The sequence below is a fragment of the Falco biarmicus genome, chromosome 12, assembly GCF_023638135.1.
Source record: "Falco biarmicus isolate bFalBia1 chromosome 12, bFalBia1.pri, whole genome shotgun sequence".
Taxonomy (NCBI): domain Eukaryota; kingdom Metazoa; phylum Chordata; class Aves; order Falconiformes; family Falconidae; genus Falco; species Falco biarmicus.
The window spans coordinates 11312106-11329987 of record NC_079299.1 but is presented as its reverse complement, the minus strand read 5'-3'; the positions used below and the strand labels follow the sequence as shown (position 1 = coordinate 11329987).

The 17882-nt window shown below is 38.7% G+C and overlaps 1 protein-coding gene across 10 annotated transcripts in view; it reads left to right on the top strand.

The window, feature by feature from the left end:
• The window catches only part of RPS6KC1 (ribosomal protein S6 kinase C1), a 91283-nt gene that overhangs the window by 65135 nt on the left and 8266 nt on the right, over positions 1 to 17882 (top strand). For 9 of the 10 annotated variants that reach the window (XR_008824875.1, XR_008824874.1, XR_008824876.1 and 6 more), the window contains 2 exons: positions 5052 to 6629; positions 6901 to 6990. Coding sequence is in view for 7 of the 10 variants with exons in the window: in XM_056356973.1 (XP_056212948.1) it covers positions 5052 to 6629; positions 6901 to 6990 (1668 nt within the window). In the remaining 3 variants the exon portion in view is untranslated. The remainder of the gene's footprint in view (positions 1 to 5051; positions 6630 to 6900; positions 6991 to 17882) is intronic. The other variant, XM_056356975.1, reaches the window with a different exon arrangement.

Below are 17882 nucleotides of genomic sequence, written 5' to 3'. Positions count from 1 at the left end.
GCAGTGGAAGCAGCCATGTATATAAGGCTCTGGTGTTTGTAACTACTGTCACATTAGAGATTAGGTTGGAGATTAGCTTCCAGTTCGTGTGTACGCTGCAAGCCCACTGGGGCTGCTGTTGGGATGCTGTGGAACGTATCATGGTAGTGCCTACATGCCTGGTTTCCTTCTGGCCAAGAAACTGTACAAGCATAATTTTACGCATTGTGTATTAACCTGGAGGACGGTGATTCCAGGAAAACCGAAAGGTGCTTCTTTTTCTAGCAAGGAAGAATATTAGTTTGCATGAGGTGCATGATTGGTACTCCTGGCCATAAATGAATTCTTGTGCAGTGATATAGAGAGCTGGGCCTGGTTTTGGAGAATAATTCAAGCAGATGTCTTTCAGTACAGTGTTTTTCTTCCCTATCTGATCACAGTGATTTGGAAGCCTGGATTGTTCACTTTGACTTTGTTTGGGATTTCCTAAATACTGTGGTTACTGTATTCTTAGCTGCATTCCAGTTTTGCAGGAATTGGAGCATATCATCCTTCAGAGGGAACTCAGGGGCCAAGCTAGCAAAAGTTTGATTTATTTTGGAATATGTCTCCTTAGTCAGCCAGTCTTGCCAGGATATCAAGCTGACCTGGTAAGTGTCTGAGCACCAGGTGAAGAAGACTCCAACAGGTCATGAATTTTGCTTGTTGGCTAGAACAAAAACATGTTTAGGAGACTAAATTTGCTGATCTATTAGGTTTCATTTCATCCTATGATATGTACTGTATAGCCTGTGTATCTTCTTTGATGTTCCTGTGTCAAGTGCCATTAACAAAAACACGCAGAAATGTTTGAAAGAATGTAAAAATATTGTGGAACTAACAAGATTCCTAGTCAACTTCATCACTTGGTTAATTTGTGCTGCAATTTCCTGTTGATTATTTTGATCACTAACTTTTTAGATTGTGCTTCTAGAAGCAGAGGTATAACCTCCAGAGTGCTGGAAACGCAGTTAAGCAAGGCAATTCTAATAAGTAATTTTACATTGAATAAATGTAGAAGAATCTAGAGCTTGGTGATTTTCATGTCCTAATAAAACCAGAAAGAGCGAGCTAGACTGGTTGTAGAGTCAATTCATGGTAGAAGAAAATAATCTTAATAATTAGTTATGTTAATACTGTACTTCTGAAATTGTATTAAGCACTAATGAACTTTAGCTTAAAATGGTAGCTTTTATAGTTATTTAGTATGTTAGACTATTTGGCAATGACTGAAGCTTACTTGTTTGGATTGATTTCTGTAATTTTAGTTTTTATAGATTCCTGATACTATATTAGCATGGCTTGCTAATGGGTTTTCTTGATCTTACACAACACATGGGGAGAGGGGGAAAGATTATTAGTATGTCATTCATAAAGGCATAATTATATACCCAGATACAAATATCACTCTTGTTTGACCCTGGATTGGACATTTTCAGAAAGGAATAAAATTGTTGTTTTTCACTATAGAACACAATTATTGAATAGCATTTATTTATGTATTTCCACTTGACCAGGAGGCCAGTCTTGAAATATTTGTATGTAAACATATTTAGATATTTTTTTTTTTGCATTTACTTGCATTTAACTCTAAATTGGAGTTGCAGTAAGTAGTCATTTACACTGTGATTTCTAAATCCAAGTGATTATTAATGAGCAACTTCTTTATTAAAAAAGTATGGTAATACATTTGCAAATAGAAAATGAGTCATTGTTGCAGTTCTGTCTGTTTTCACAGGTGGACAGTGGTTAATTCCTGAATACTGTAAGGATAAAAAGATTTTTTTTTTTTGTGACTTGCAAAGTCTAGGTTTGCCTAAAGTATTTGAAATTGAAATAGCCTGAACTTTTTGACTCTTCCAGTGATTTTTCTGTGGGGTTTTGAAGGATTGAGATCAACACATCTGTTTTCCTTCCTTAATCCTTCTTGGGTCTCCTTCTTTCTTAAGCTGCACTAAGACATTGAGCAGAGCCCAAAATCTAGTGGAGGCTGCATGAAATCTTGCATGAGGTGAGGCGGAGGGAGCAGAAGACAGGAGTTGTCCTGAGAGCAGCTTGACCTGTCTATAGGTGAAAAGCTAAGTTGTATGGGGATAGTTGTTGCAGTTCTCATACTGCCGGGCAGCACAGCTCCTTCTTACCTTAATGGAGGGGTACGAAACCTTTAGGTCAATGAGAGCTGTACAGGTGTCACATGTAAAAGCACACCTGATGTCCAGTAATGACACAGGAAGAAAAGGTGACAAAAGATCACAGAAATAAGGTTTTGAGTTTTCTGCATCCCTGGGTCAAAGCTCAACCTAGGCCTTCATTAGAAAGACCTTCTCTTACTACTTGCATCTGAGGAGGGACTGATGATCCTATTATTTGCATTAAAGTCATGCCTGGAAGATGAGGTGCTGTTGTGCCAGCCACTGGCCAAAGCTGCAAAAATGTAATGTGGGTCTTCATGGGTCATGTTCTGTGAACACCCTTTGAAACCTGAGATTTGTGTTTTCATAAGAAGTTTGTGAAGCACAAATAATGAACACCAGTAATATGAAGACGGAAATATTTAGCATTTACTTGTACTACTTAAAATAATGTAGGTGGGATTGGGAGCCTTTGTGTTTTATTAAATGCAGCAGGGGTGTGGTCGTCAAATGAGATTTTATCGTTTGGTATGAAACAACTCTGAATAATTCCATGCCTAGTTAATAAATTGGGCAAGGTTATTTTGGAAGTACCGTTTATTTAAAGTAATTTAATTCCATTTTTAAAGAAAAATAATTGTAAAAATATTGTTCCATTAGAATCTTGGGGTAAAATTAAACTTTTGTGCTGCTATCTTTATCACATATATTACAAATATGTATGTTCTCACTTGCTTTCTCATTCTCTTTTCTGTTGTTTTCTTTCCCTGCTGTTCCATAGCAAAAGCATGAATAAATATGAAAACGTAACATTAGAAAAAGAATTATTGGCGATTATGGGATGAACAAATTTTAGTTTTACCAAATCAGTTTAAAACCAGTAATTCTGAAATCCTGTGCAAGCTGTAGGGCTCAGAAGGCACAGCAGTGCCCTGCCTCTGCCTTTGCCCTGCTGCACAGCTGTGTAATGCATTGTATTTAAGGCAAGTGGCCTCATCATAACGAGTCTGCGTGGCCTCACTGCTTCTCATGGAGGCAAGGTCCCGTTGGTCAGGCACTGCTGGCAGGGCCAGGGCCCTTGGTCCCACCGATGCAGGGCAGCAGGTTGCTTGTGTTCAGGGAAGCTGAGCATCAATCGCGCCCGGGGGAGACAGCCTGCTTTGTTGGGCTGAGGGCTGCTGCTCTGCTGGGGTGACTGATGACCCATGTCTTGCTACTGTGGGATGGCACGCTTGTAGGTGTTTTGAATGCATCTGTGGGTAAGTATTTATAGTGCTTATGCAATACAGTGGTCAGCATAGCAGTTCTTGTTCCCTTCTGTACGTGCATTGCTTCCTTTTGCTCCTGCTCATTTACCTGCATCCTTTCTCATCACCTTCTAGAAAGTGGTAAGCGTCACTCTGTCTCACTAAGTCCATTTGTAGCTTATGGCAGAAACCACATGGATTAATAGATTTAAATTGTCTTTTTTACCATTGAACTCGGGCTGTTAGAATTCCCTCATAATATTTTTAATATACTTAGTTTCACCACAACCAATGAGATTTTTTTTTTCCCACTTCAAAAATAAGTCTTGTCTTAGCCAGGGGGATGGAGGGCAAGAAAACTCCACATTGTATTATTCAAATTCATTTTTAAAGTATCAAGCTTTTTCTGCCTTTGATAAGTTATTTTTGAAATACCTGGGAATGTATAAAACCTGTTCCTAGGCAATGAAAAATACTTTCTTCTTTTATTGTACTTTTAAAAGGAATTTTGCCTGATATGGAGTGTGTTTAAAAATAACTATTAAAGACTGTATTCTGGAAAAGTATAAAACTTCGTTTTATCAAACTAAGTTAGAAAAAAGAGAGAAAACAAAAAAAACCCCACCCCAGTCAAAACTCTGCAGATTCCCAGTGGGCTGGGTACTTATTTTTTTTCTTCTACAAAGATTTTGTTAGAAGTCCTGCATTTTCCAGAATTTCTGTACAATCTTTTAAATTGAAATGTCTTGACTTTGCATTTTTCCATAAATTATCAAAGGTGGCTTTCTAGCTTTAAGCCAAATTCTTTCGGATGTTCAAGAGAGGCAGTAACTTCTTGATTTGTTTTGTGCAAACGATGTTTTGTAATCTATAAGCTTTTTTAATATGTACAATATTTGGAAACATGAAGAGCCCTATTTTGTATTTTTTTTAAATTTAACTGTTACTTTTGGATCTGTAACTTGGAGCCTTTAGTATGAAGGAACTGGTTTGCAAGTGTAACTTAAGAGTATTGACAAATCCTTGTGTAATGCAACAAAGTGTAACAAACTTTCTTGAGTTCTGAAGTTAAAGGGAGAATTAGATCCATATTTAACTAACAAAACCCACTTCAAAGAGAGAAATGAATCTTTAAAATATCCTGCTAATATGAGGTAATTCCCTTCCCCTTACCAAACTGGCTAATTTGTTTTTAGTCCGTCTCTCCTAATGCTGCTCATGAGCTTGGAGCTGTGATACAGAAGTATTCGGTACAGGCAGAACTGCTGATGGGCACTGAATAATTTGGTCTTCCCTAGGTGTTTTGTTTTTTTTTTTTTCTTTCGAGGCAGTAGATAGACAGTAGTGACCACCATGCAACTTGAGACAGACTTTGAAATGAGACTTCACTGAAGTTCAGAAAAAAACCCAAAACAACTTAATCTCAGATGCAGCTCTTTTAACTATTTATGTAATAATAGGAATCTGCTTGAAAAGCAAGCTGTGTTCCCTGTAATGTTTTCCTCCTGAGGCAGTGGATCCAACTTGCTCAGTGGGCATAAGTATATAGTGTATAGTGAATTGTGAGAATGAACGTGTTTTCCTGTTTTGTAATGAAACCAATTCTGTTTTGAGTGAAATTAAGAGATTTCTCCCCTCCCCTCTTTTCTCGCAGGAGGAAAACTGTGGTCTTATGTCAGTAAGTTCTTAAACAGAAGTCCTGAAGAGAGCTTTGAAATTCCTGAACCCAGAACATCCAGTTCAACTAAAATTTACCTGGAGCAGCCAACACCTAGTCCTAAAGAAATTGGTAGCAGCACTGATTCCAGAGAAAGCTATGGCGAGGGCACACTGAAGGTGGTCCCACTGAAGAGCAGCCTAACGCCGAGCTCCCAGGATGACAGCAGCAACCAGGAAGATGGCCAAGAGAGTTCAAAGTGGATGGACTCAGGATCCAGCTCAGAAGAAGAGTGCACTACTAGTTATTTAACATTATGCAATGAATATGGGCAAGAAAAAATTGATTCTGGCTCTCTAAATGAGGAATCGGTGGTTAAACTGGAGAGCGAAGGTCTAAATACCAAAGGGAGAAGCTGCTTACAGAAATGCAGTGTCATTGGCAGTGACAGCTTCACGTCTCAGATGGCATCTCAGGAACGAAAGGTTTTCATTGATGATGCTGAGTCAGAAATAGCTAGCCCTACTAGGATATTGGACTCATTAACTAAATCAAAGAACAGCCCCATGGAACTCTTCAGGATAGACAGCAAAGATAGCACTAGTGAGCTCCTGGGCCTTGATTTTGGAGAAAAATTATATAACCTGAAATCAGAGCCTTTGAAGCCATTGTTTTCTGACCCAGTTCATGACAGCAGCTTGGATGCCCTAGAGAGCAAAATGGGTGTGGGAGCTCATGACACCGTAAGCAGGGGTTCAAATGACTCTGTGCCAGTTATCTCCTTTAAGGATGCTGCTTTTGATGATGTAAATAGCATTGATGAAGGAAGGCCTGATCTCCTGATAAACTTACCCGGTATGTCTGATGAAACGGAAGAGGCAGCAGTGTCAAGGCCAACAAAGTTTACAAAAACTGATAGGGATATGTTGGAAGTAAAGTTGTTAGAAACACCTGATGTCTTACAATTAAATAATTCTGCAGAGCCATGCAAAGTGTTTGATCAAGAGCCAAATCATGTGGCATCAGAACTGGGTGAGCCTTCCTGCGAGGAAGCAAATGGACAAAGTGGTGTCACTCAGGGAGCTCTTGGGACCCTCTTTACGTCTGACCAAGAGGTAGGTAGTTCAGACGATGGGGCTCTGTTTCAAGGGCTTGGAGCCTGCTCCTTAAACGTGACAAGCAAAGAAGAAAGTTTATTTGTTTCCAGCCCGCTCTCAGGTGCTCAAGATGTTAGCTTGGATGGAGACACGTTAAGAAATGAAGCAGTATTCCTGTTTTCCGATCAAACTGAAGACTTTGGGAAAGAGGAAACGGACTCGGCTTTGTTACCAGCAGCTGAAAGTAAAAAGGCAGCACCAAAGAGGGAAGACAAAATAGCAGTAGCAGGGGAGAAGGAAATACATCAAATTTTTCAGGACCTCGACGAAAGATTAGCGATAACCTCCAGGTTTTATATCCCAGAGGATTGCATTCAAAGATGGGCAGCTGAAATGGTTGTAGCCCTTGATGCTTTACATAGAGAAGGAATTGTGTGCCGTGATTTGAACCCAAACAACATCTTATTGAATGATAGAGGTCAGGAACTTTTGCAAATGCATTTCTTTTTATTCGCTGTTGCTTCCAATTAACTGAGTAGGCGTTTTATCTTGTAATTAGTATCTTCATTTCCTGTCTAGAGCTTCATTATCAGTGCAGCAAATTCACCCCCAGTAATAGCTTCTAGTACTTAATGATGCCATTATTCTTAATGATACTGTTTTTAGCTACAAAAGGAGTAATTACAGTTCACTTCTGCAGAAAATGGAAGGGAAAAATGTTTTGATTTCTCCTGTCGTTTTGTTTTTAGGACACATTCAGCTAACGTATTTTAGCAGGTGGAGGGAGGTTGAAGATTCCTGTGACAACGATGCCATAGAGAGAATGTACTGTGCCCCAGGTTAGAGCAATCACCTACAATGTTTCACTTGGAAAGTAGATTAGCAGCTTTCATTTTCTCACGGAGCCTTTATAGCATAGAGCTCAACATCATGCAATATCTGAATTTTCTTTGCTTTTTCCTTTAAAAAGCTAGAGGGCCCATAACTGCTTTATTGTTGAACTGTGGTGGTGTTTGTTAGATCATTTCCATAAAGTGCAATTGTATTGAATGCCTTGTTTAAGCAAATTTAAGGAATGTTTTGCTTTCTTGCAGTTATTTGCTATGTGTGAGTACATCTTGATAACTGAAAAGAGCAAATAAGGGAAAGGGCAGACTGAAAAGATGACACCAAGAGCCTTAAAAATACAAAAATTTGTATGTGCAAAGAACATATAAAAAAGCAGTTTGAAAAGTACAACCCTAATAGGCTCAGAGATGCCTCTGACATTTGTGATGAGCTACAGTGGGCTTTGAAATAGTTTAGAGCGCTGTTTTCTTAGAACTGCTTTCATCAGTCCTGAGGGTGATAAAATCAATATCTCTTGGGTTTTTATAGCAAGGATGGAACTTGAAACTTTGCCGTCCTTTCCCTTTTTCCAATTTTTTTTTCTGTTAATACAGTGGTCAAATGGTGGTGACAGCCAAAAATCAAGTCTTTTTACTTATAACTTCATGTTTTAAAAATTTCATAGCTAGCTTAAACCCCCCTACTTTTAGAGTTGAAATGACTACTGGAAGACTATTCAGATTTTCAGTTTCTCTTTTTTATTCTGAGTTTGAAATGCCAACATACTCTTTCTGCTGAGCCTGCGGTCTGGCTAGGCATTGCAACTTGGCGTGCAGGTAGTCCTCAAGCTCACAGTTTGCAAATGTGCTTAGAAAAAATTAAAATAAAAGGTACCAGCAATGGGAGTTCTGTACTTAGTTTGGCATCAGGTGTTTATTCTGTGACTTAGTCCCGCAACTGTAATACAGTAAGGAACTTTCTGAATAAAGGTGGTAGGATCACAACAAAAAATTCAGCCTTTTGAGATAAATAGTAAATAAAATGTTTTCTATCCAGGTGCAAGTCAAAAGGGCAGGTATTACAGAAAATTCTTTTTACCTATCAAACAAACTCAACACCTTCATTCTACCCTCACCCTGTGTTTATTCAGGAACAAGAAAATTGGGTAATCCCAGCAATTCTTGTGGTTCTTAAATAGAAATGCATTCTGGTTGCCAATGTGTGTGACGTCCCGCTAGAAAGAGGTGTTTTCCTGCCTCCCTAACCCAGCCTCAAAGCGCTTCCTAGTTGAGTAGCAGCAAAGATGGTGCTAGCAAAGAAAAGTGCAGCCTTTTCCCACCCTGTCATTGTTAATGAGCTGTGAAAGTCAAAGCTTAATTTTTCTATATTTCAATGAGGATCCAAAGAGAAGTGGTTTTTTTTTGTTTTTTTTTTTTTGTTGTTTGTTTGGTTTTTTTTTTGTTTTTTGTTTTTTTTGCCCCCTAAGCCCCAGCCAGCCAACTCTAGTAGTGATTAAGTGTTTAGGAAGCAGTTGAAATAATATTTAGAAGTTCCCCAAATGTAAGAGTGAAGTTTTCTGCACCATCATTACTTCCATCTCATAGCACAGGCGTGGTATCCATCCGGGCTATCCATCCGGGCTTTTCTTGGTGAAGTTGTCCTTTCCTCTCCACCCTCTCTGCCTTACCCCAGGCTGCAGTTTGTGTTGTGTGTCTGTAACTGGCAAGCTACAAGATGAAAATTCGCAAATGTGTATATTAGATGTATGTAAGATGGCTGAATTGATACTGCTCTATGATTCTTACCTTTCATATTTCTTGATCTCGGTGTTATCTCTGCAAAGTGTGCTCTTATTTTAGTATAGCTATTTCATGCTAATTTTTGCATAGGAGAGTAATAATTGGTATAACTTAGCAATACAAAATATATTTTGGACTCAAGTGCCATTCTATTCTAAGCAATGATTTAATACCTGTACGTTCAGTAATGGTGTTTATCTGAGTCCAAAGCAGCTTTCTTCAGGCTACTGCTGCTGGTAGATCTTGCTCTAGAACTTTTGATCAGGATTAAAAAAATAATCATATTAGTGGGCTTTCTTTAGACTCCCATGTTACAGGGGAAAACTCCCCCATGTCATTTGGATGATCATTTTTCATTCTAAGGAGTGCACCATGTCCCTGGAACCCATGTCTCCCCTGTATCATGATAGAATTGCTCCTCAAGCTCCTTCATGGGATAAGGATTTTGAAATTATACTTGTGCTTCGGTTCAGTACACTAAGAGAAATTGGCAAGTTCTTTCTTCTTTTTTTTTAATTATTTTTACGTTGCTTTTTAAAACGGATTGTAAATGTTGCTCACAGCTTGCTTTTTCCTGCTGAAATAAGGGCTGCAGTTTTGTAGAGGTCAAGAAGTGATCTTCACAAAATTTCATCAGGTCTTATGATTTCTTATCATAATGCATATGATTTCTTATCATAATGCAACACAGTGACCAAATAAAGTGACTCAAAGTGAGTCTCTTGTTTTGAATTTTCCTGATATTTCCAGTATTGTGTGCTGTGTTGCCCTACCTTTCGGTACTCAGCCTTCCCTCTCCCTTTCTCACTTAACTGAAGGACACAGTGAAACTTGCCTTGTAAAATTCTGTCTCCGTGATTTAGCTTGGTGTGTGTTTTCATCAGAGTTTGGGATAGAATAGGATTTGGGTGTGATAATGTCTTATGTTATGCTATTTCAACTTTTTGTTATTTAAATGCACTCATTAAAAGTATGCAAGAAAGAGGATGTCTATCAAACCACTGCTTTTTAGGATCTGGTGTTGGAGACTGAGGACAGATGATGAGTGTTGGGATGCAGTTCTTTTTCTGCATTGATTTTTGAGGAGCGAATTTGGGAGGCAGGAAAAGGAGAGGATGAATGTGAAATTTAAATAGATTGCAGGATATCTTCAATTTAAAATAGGTAGGAAGTTGTATTGCAGCGTTATGTGAAAGGTGTAAAAAGGTATTTGGAACAATTTTATCTACTTAATTGAATGAGGTTTCAGGTGTTACTTTTTTACAGCACAAGTTAGAAAATGCTTAGCAGTGAAGTGCCTGAGGACATATTTAAATTTTAAATTGCTTTATTGGTTGCAGGAAAACATGAAGTCTAAATTCAACAGTTTATATATCAGAATCTAATTCCTGGAGGGGCTAGAGATAATAAAGTATTAATTTTGAAGCTTTTCAGACCCAGGGGAGAATAGGGGTCCAACTACGTGGAGCTTGCTTGCGGGATCTAGGGCTTGTATTTGAGGCTTTCGGTACCCCAGGTTGTAACCTTGTATTAAAGCAAAGCAAGGTAGTATTGGTACCGAAACAGCGATCAGATCCTTGCCATGGTGAATAGCAAGGACTTGCTCAGCTCTTGCTATCCTACAAAAAGAGAAGAGGCAACGTGACAGCATACGTACAGAGTTTATGCAGTGTATATATAAAATAATCAAACAAATGCAAACATTATAAATGGAGAAGATTCAAAAAGATGAGGGAAGAGAGAGTTTAAAAATGTGTATACCATGCCCTGCGATCAATACAATTAATTTTGTATGGAATAGAAATTGTCGTTCTATATTATGCATGAATTGAACGCAGGGCTAAATGGGTTGCAGGGAGCGGCACTTCTCCACTCCTGCCGGCAGGTGGCATTGCACCATTAATGGATTTTGCGGTTGCACTTTCTGGCTCTGATTTGCCTAACTTCACATGAGAACTGGAGACGAAAGATGCGGTTTATTTGCAGTGATTTGCATATCAAGAATTGTACTCGCACGCTCAGAGTCATGGTGTGTTATAGTGCTGTTGAATCTGTTGGTAAAGCTGGATAACTCTACTGCTGCATAGTTCTACTCAATAAAAAAACAAAAAAAAGTTCATGCTGAACCAAGTCCTGCAACAACAAAGCTATCTGCAGATGCTTAAAAGTAGCGCCTGTGCTATACTTTGATTAACAGCCAAACTAAATCTTTGCTGTTCACCTATGATAAGTCAAATGTTGTTTCTGTAACCCACAAGGGAAATGATGGATTATAAATCATCCCCTATAAACTCAACACCACTTCAAGTAAAACTGTGGGGGTTTTGGCCAAGAATAACCTATTTGCTTTTAAAGAAGAAATTAAGCACTTGTAACTGAGAATTTCTGCTGTGTTAATACGGTTAAGGTGACTAATGTGAGGTTTATGTGGGTTTTTTTTCTTTAACTTTCCTCTTTATAGTAATCTTGTTTTCTGAATGTTTTGAAGTATGCTAAGCAGCTGATGTCTGAATACAAAGTTATTAGCAGATCAGATGAGAATGATTCACTTCTGTTTAAATAGCCCTTTGCCCTCCATGCCCCCTGAGAACTCTTATCACATATTTGTCCAAAAAACCCCACAAAAACTAACAAAAAATCCCTAGTTATCCACCTGCCTGTTGGCTGATAGTATCAGCAATGTATCTCTTTATCTCTTGGTTAATGTGCCTTGGTATTCTGAAGGGGGGAAAATTCCAGTAACAGATTCAATTTACACAGACAGAAACTTGAGCAAATGCCAGCCTAGCAGGGGGGCCATTATTCTGCTCTATAAATAAGTTTAAAAAAGAAACAAACACACACACAAACCTGTGAATCAACATGTTTTGGTCTAATTGAGGGAAAAGCAAGATAGATGAATTTTGAAATGCAAATGATCACCTTCTGTTACTTAAGTATTGGTTTTGCCAACTTTGTGATCTTAAATATAAAGAGATGTTACCTTTTAAATGGAGTAATAATTATATTCCATTCCTGATAGTCATGATTTTTAAAATGAAATTAGTAACTTCTTTAAAAAAAAAATCCTTCACAGTATGCTTAATACCTGTGAGAAAGACAAAATTGTCTACAGCCACAGCCTAGTGTCTTCAACTAAAACAGATTGAGGATTTACTCATAAAAAGAAATCTTTTAAGTACTTTTTCCATCTTAACGGGTGAAGTGTTGTGTTGTAGAAGCAGCTTGCTGGTCTAACATATTACGTAAATATGATGTATGAATGAGATGTGTTATTTACACTCTGAGTTCTGGTTCCAGCAGCAGGGATGTGTTCTGTCGCATCCCTGTAGTGTTTTTGGAGGATGAGATTTTAGAACTGGGCTGCCTTTGGAATATTTTTTCTTTCTTGTCCAAACAATGACTTTTCACCAGACTGTGTTTACTTAAAACTGGAGATTTGCTTGTTGAGATCATAAAGCCAAAGGGAGCTTAGCTTCATAGAAAATGTAAGTAGGAAACTGGCCATCAGTAATGCATCGTATTATTCTGATGCTTTCATAAGCTGTGTGATATAATCAAGCCTTATTTACACAAACTAGCCTTCACAGAAGCCTGCACATAAATATATGGTATATTTGGTTTTATCTAACTTGCTACTAATTGAACACAGCTCAAAATCTAAGTGAAAAGAAGGCTTTGTGGGTAAAGGATTTTGTTCCGAAAAAGACCTGATTTTTGTACTCCCAAATGAAGATGTCACTTCTGCTCTTAGACAATTGAAAATACAGATGCAAAGTGCAGCTGATAACCTAAAACATATGGCATGAAAATAAAAATTGCTAGGTTGCTATTATTAGCCTGTATGCTATAATTTTTAGTTACTGAATAAGGGAAAAATGGTTTGCCTCTATTTACCAAAGAGATGTTTGGTGCTGGAAAACCTGCCTATTTTTTTGTGTATGTGTTTTTCAGTAGGAGTTTGCAGGCTCATTAAATCTGCTATTCTGTATTATAGGAATTTGAGTAGATTGTTTAAGAAGCAAAATAACTGTGGTAGATTAAAGTGCCATTGACCCTGAGAGGTGTCAAGGGGTGGGCTGGTCTCGTGGTTACAGTGTAAGACTGGTCTTCCCAGATTTGTATCTCTGACTCTGTCCGAGCTTTTTGTGTGACATTAATGTCTCAGGATAATCTTAAAAATGAAAGGAAAAAACAAGGCAGGTGAATGAGCTTTGAGCAGCAAAGACAGAAGGATGGGCTAGCTTGATTTGAAAAGCCCTGGCAATAGGAAACAGGACTAAACATTAATGTGAAAAATATATTGCTGGCATGAATGACGAGGAAAGGTCTGGAGCTGCAGAAAAAGTACAGATTACTGTGAGGCTGGGAGTAACAACTCTGCAACAACCATTAGGAGTAGTACAGCTCTCCAAAGACACCTGAGTGTCCCGCAGAAAATAGTAACAGCTGACTGCTCCCCAAATAGCGAGATGCCATGAACCTGGAGTAGGTAATTGAAAGCGTAGGTTTGGTGAGAGAATCAGGTGTTTTCTGAAAACAATCTGATCTGGTTTGGCACTCAGGCTTGTTGTAAGTACACTGCATGTTTGAGGTGAAGTACGTGTTCTTGTGGTTTTTCAGAGGCTCCATAACTAGAACAAGCAGTAAGATGTACTGAAGCTGGTGATCTGTAACAAACCCTGGTATTTCAGTCGGGCTGACATAAAAGCCAGTTAATAACTCTGGAAGAAACTGTAATTGACCTGTGTGGTGTGGTTGGTTTTGGTTTTATTTATTTTTCTTTTAAAATTTTATTTATTATTATTATTGCTGTTATATATATATTATATATATTATTTTGTTATTACAGGTGGGGTTAAAACTTGAAGATAGTATAGAAGATGCCTTTTGAAAATAAACATAGGTAGCTGAAAGGTTAATTATGCTTTGTTTTGCTTTGTTTTGATAACAGAGCAGTGAAACGTTTCTTAGTCTCTCTTCACCTGATTATTTTAGAGGAAGTTTTAATTCCATCTTGGGCTTCTAAAAGGAAGAAAGGACACAGTTTTCTCCTTTTTTTTTTTTTCTTTTAGCGACATGAGGAAATTTCTTCCGAAGAGGAACATAGATGCTCACGTGTTTTTTGAATACCTTGAAGATGAAACTTCCCATTTTCATACTCCATTTGATCTTAGCAGATGTTCATTGGACTTGCCTCACTACTTTATTGTTTAAAGACCATGATAAACTTTTTATACGTACCTATAGATGGTTCAATACTGTGTTTTATAAATTGCTAAAGCATTTTAGGCAAAGCATTATGGCCAGATTGCTTGTGTGATGTGTTATTTAGTGACTGTATCTTACGATATCTTGGCTGAGTGAGTCCGCCTAGAGTAAATTAGCTTGAGACTCATTTTACTTGAGTCTCTGCAAATGCTTCTTTACATATATAGATATTAAAATATGATAAAAGAGTAAGCTTTTAGAGTCAAATGAGTGTAAGGTAAATAGAATTTCTGAAGCGACTCTAATGGTTTTTCATGCAATACTGTTTATCTAAATGGCCACAGAAGGGGAAAACATTGTGGCTGATGTTTTCAGGATGTTGGACAAGTCCATTTCCTCCTGAACGGTTTCAGACACCTGATGGTAGTTCAGGAGGGTCTCCTTGTTTTCTTATCTATGCAGAAATGATACCTGAAGGTATGCTGTTCCTGCTTGAAACACAGTGGCAGGGAAAGGGCTTCCTCAGCTTTTGAAATTCTTACCAGTCACCAGGAGTGAAATGGTTCCCTTAATTCCAGGAAAACCCCCTGAATGCAAAGTCCTTTGTGACTCTTAGGTGTTTGGAGAAGCAGCACTTCCACCTAGAGTCTATTTTCTTGTGAGCTGACTTCAGATGCACTTTTTTGGATGTTACAGTTTATCCTACAAAGTTTTTGATGGAGTTTTAAGTTTTGGTGGTTTGCAAGCCATCTGGCCTGAGCTGCGTAGTGAATGTCTAAGTCCACCTTTAAACCTGGTTTCTTCTGTGTTGACTAGTGTTTGTGTGTGCTGGTCAGAAGGCCTTATTGTCAGGCCTGGAGGGAACTATTTGGGAGAAAATGTTTGAGATGTGGTAGTAAAAGCCTTTGAAATCCTTCAGCGTGAGGGGTATATTTCAGGTTAAGGTGCTGTAGAAAGAATGAGAAAATCAGCGTTGGTGTTACAGTTAATAACTTTACTGAGGATGTGTGTTCAAGAGAGGTGAGGTTCTGCTTTTTTACTTTAGAAATAGCACTTTTGTTTAAAATACAGCATGTTCTTAGCTACGTATCCCATATCAGGAAGTGTAAGGTATTGCTGTGTATAATGCAAATATTGAGATAAGTATGGAATCCATAAAGAAATGGCCTTTCAATTGAGACCAACTGCTCTGGAAGGAAAGGACAGTGCTGGGTAGTGAAGGTGTCTATCTGTAGCTTCTGTCTCTATCTGAACCTGGTAGCATTCTACTGATCTCTCCTTCCCTTCGGTTACCCCAACGGCTGCTCTTGAAATAGCTTCCGTGCAGGAATTTAGCACTGCTGTTGACATGTACTACTTGGTGCTAGGTGTTGTATGGGCACGCATCCGGAAGGGAGAAAAAACAAAGCTCTCTCCCTTGTTGCAGTAAAGTTGGAAGAACTACTGATGCTTTTTTTCATCCTACTTTTTTCTCAGATTTAAAAGGATTTTGTATCTGAGAATGATAGAAATATTTTTTCTGCAAATTTCGTACTGCTAGTCCTAGAAACACCAACACTGTGCACGCGTGTGCGCACATTTATGTTTGTACAAATGTGGCTGAGGCCTTTCATTTCAAGGTTCATGAAGTAAAGAATTGGCACAAGTATCCCCATGTTGTTCACTTAAGCTTATGGGTCGCTACCATTTATTGTCTGTATTACTTTGCTGATGGATGGAGATGAAAATGTTTTCTTAGTGAAGGCAGATATTGTAGTTCAGATTGATTGCAATATTAAAGCTTAAAGAAAACACCATATGCCCTGTATGGTATATTACATTAGCTAGCTACTCTGTATCACTTGAAAGCACTTCTTAATCTATAGTTTCTAAATTCTCCCATAATGTGTAGTCAAGATAAAATGCAGTAATATTGATGTGATATCCTGAACCTTTGTGCTGTTTTGGGCTGGGATAGAGTTGATTTTCTTCCCAGTAGCTGGTATGGGGCTGTTTCGGATCTGTGCTGAAGACAGCGCTGGTAACCCAGGGATGTTCCCGTTACTGCTGAGCAGCGCCTACCCAGAGCCAAGGGCTTTTCTGCCTCTCACACCGCCCCCGCAGCGAGGGGGCTGGGGGTGCACAAGGAGCTGGGGGGGGGCACCGCTGGGACAGCTGCCCCCAGTGACCAAGGGGATGTCCCATGCCATATGGCGTCATGCTCAGCATGTAAAGCTGGGGGAAGGAGAAGGAAGGAGGGACGTTTGAAGTGATGGTGTTTGTCTTCCCGAGTAACTGTTACACGTGATGGAGCCCGGCTTCCCTGGGGATGGCCGAACACCCGCCTGCCCATGGGAAGCGGTGAATGAATTCCATGTTTTGCTTTGCTTGCGTGCATGGCTTTTGCCTTACCTATTAAACTCTCTTTATCTCAACCCACAAGTTTTCTCACTTCTACCCTTCCAATTCTCTCCCCCATCCTGCTATGAGGGGAGTGAGCGAGCAGCTGTGTGGTGCTCAGTTGCCAGCTGGGGTTAAACCATGACAACTTATTATGATCAGCATATTGCACCAGAAGTAATGTGACCTGTTTGAAGTAAGGGAATGTAAACAACACATGTTTATGTGTAGTATTCACAGTGATTTTTTTCTCTCTCTCTTTTTTTTTTTTTTTTAAGGGAAACATTTATTTTAATCTGAAGTAAGGAAGCTTTGGGACCTACGGATGGCAGCAGGAAAGCAGACATTGAGTAACAGGAGAAAAGTTGGGCAAAATTTAGTTTTTGTAAAAAAAAAAAGGATATTCAGATGTTCCCCTCAGCTGAGTTTTCCATTTTCTGTTCTGTGTTCGTTCAGATGACCTGCCATGCAGTTTCTGCTGTGTGCATAGGAACCCAGCCAGAGCCCTTCAGCCCAGGGAGAAATCTGTGTTACTTGACTGTTCTTAATTTATCCCGCTTGTGTTAATTTGGTCACGGTCACAAGTGGATGGAAGAGTTCAGTGCTGCTCTCTTAAAACATCTGCAATGACATTTGTTTTGACTTGGCATATATTGAAAGTGTTCTTACAGTTGAAATTGTGAGCTTGGATTTTGAAGAAGTGGACTCTAGTTTATTTTTTAACTCTTATTCTGTCCATTTTCTTCATCAGTGGAGTAACTGAGGTTGTATCGACTTCCTGTAATGAACAGTGTGTGTGATTCTGTAAAAGGCGGCTGTGTAGTAACTTTGATGCTTTAGAGAACTGGATCAGCATCTTTGATTTCCAATATAAAAGGAAATAATACCAAAACTCAGATTTTTTTTTTTTTTTAAATGTTTCTTTTCCTTGTGCTCAGAATGATGGTTTTTTCACCTTTAGAATATTTTTTTATGTTGGGCTGTAACTCAAGAGGCCCGTCTCCACTGAATGTCTTTGTGGAAGAATGGATTATCTCCTTTTGTGGTATTAATCTAAAATTTAAGATGTGTCAGGGTGGGGCAGTTAATGGTAGCGTAGGAACTGAGAATGTAGTATTCAATTAACTCTTGGCTTTACTGTCCTTATTCTGGAATAAGTGTGGAATTTAAACATAAAAATCTTCACTTGTTTGGAGGAAAGCTCTCTTAGTCTGGAATACCTACAGGATTAAAGCCACATGGGAAATAAAACTCTGCTCTAAAGAAGCCTCAAATATTTGGTTTTAGATTTTACTTTCCATTAATGTTATCTTGGTTTTGAATGTACATTTTTGGAATATACAGCACTAGGAAATCACAATCAGACCTGGAAGGACATTTCCATTCAGTAGGCTTTAGTATGAGATGCTATAAAAACCTTTTGCCAGCTGGTTCATGTGGAAAGGCCTGAGTTTGGTTTTTTTTCTTTTTCTCTTTTAAAGGACAGTTACCTACAAGGTCTGCCTTTCTGAAGG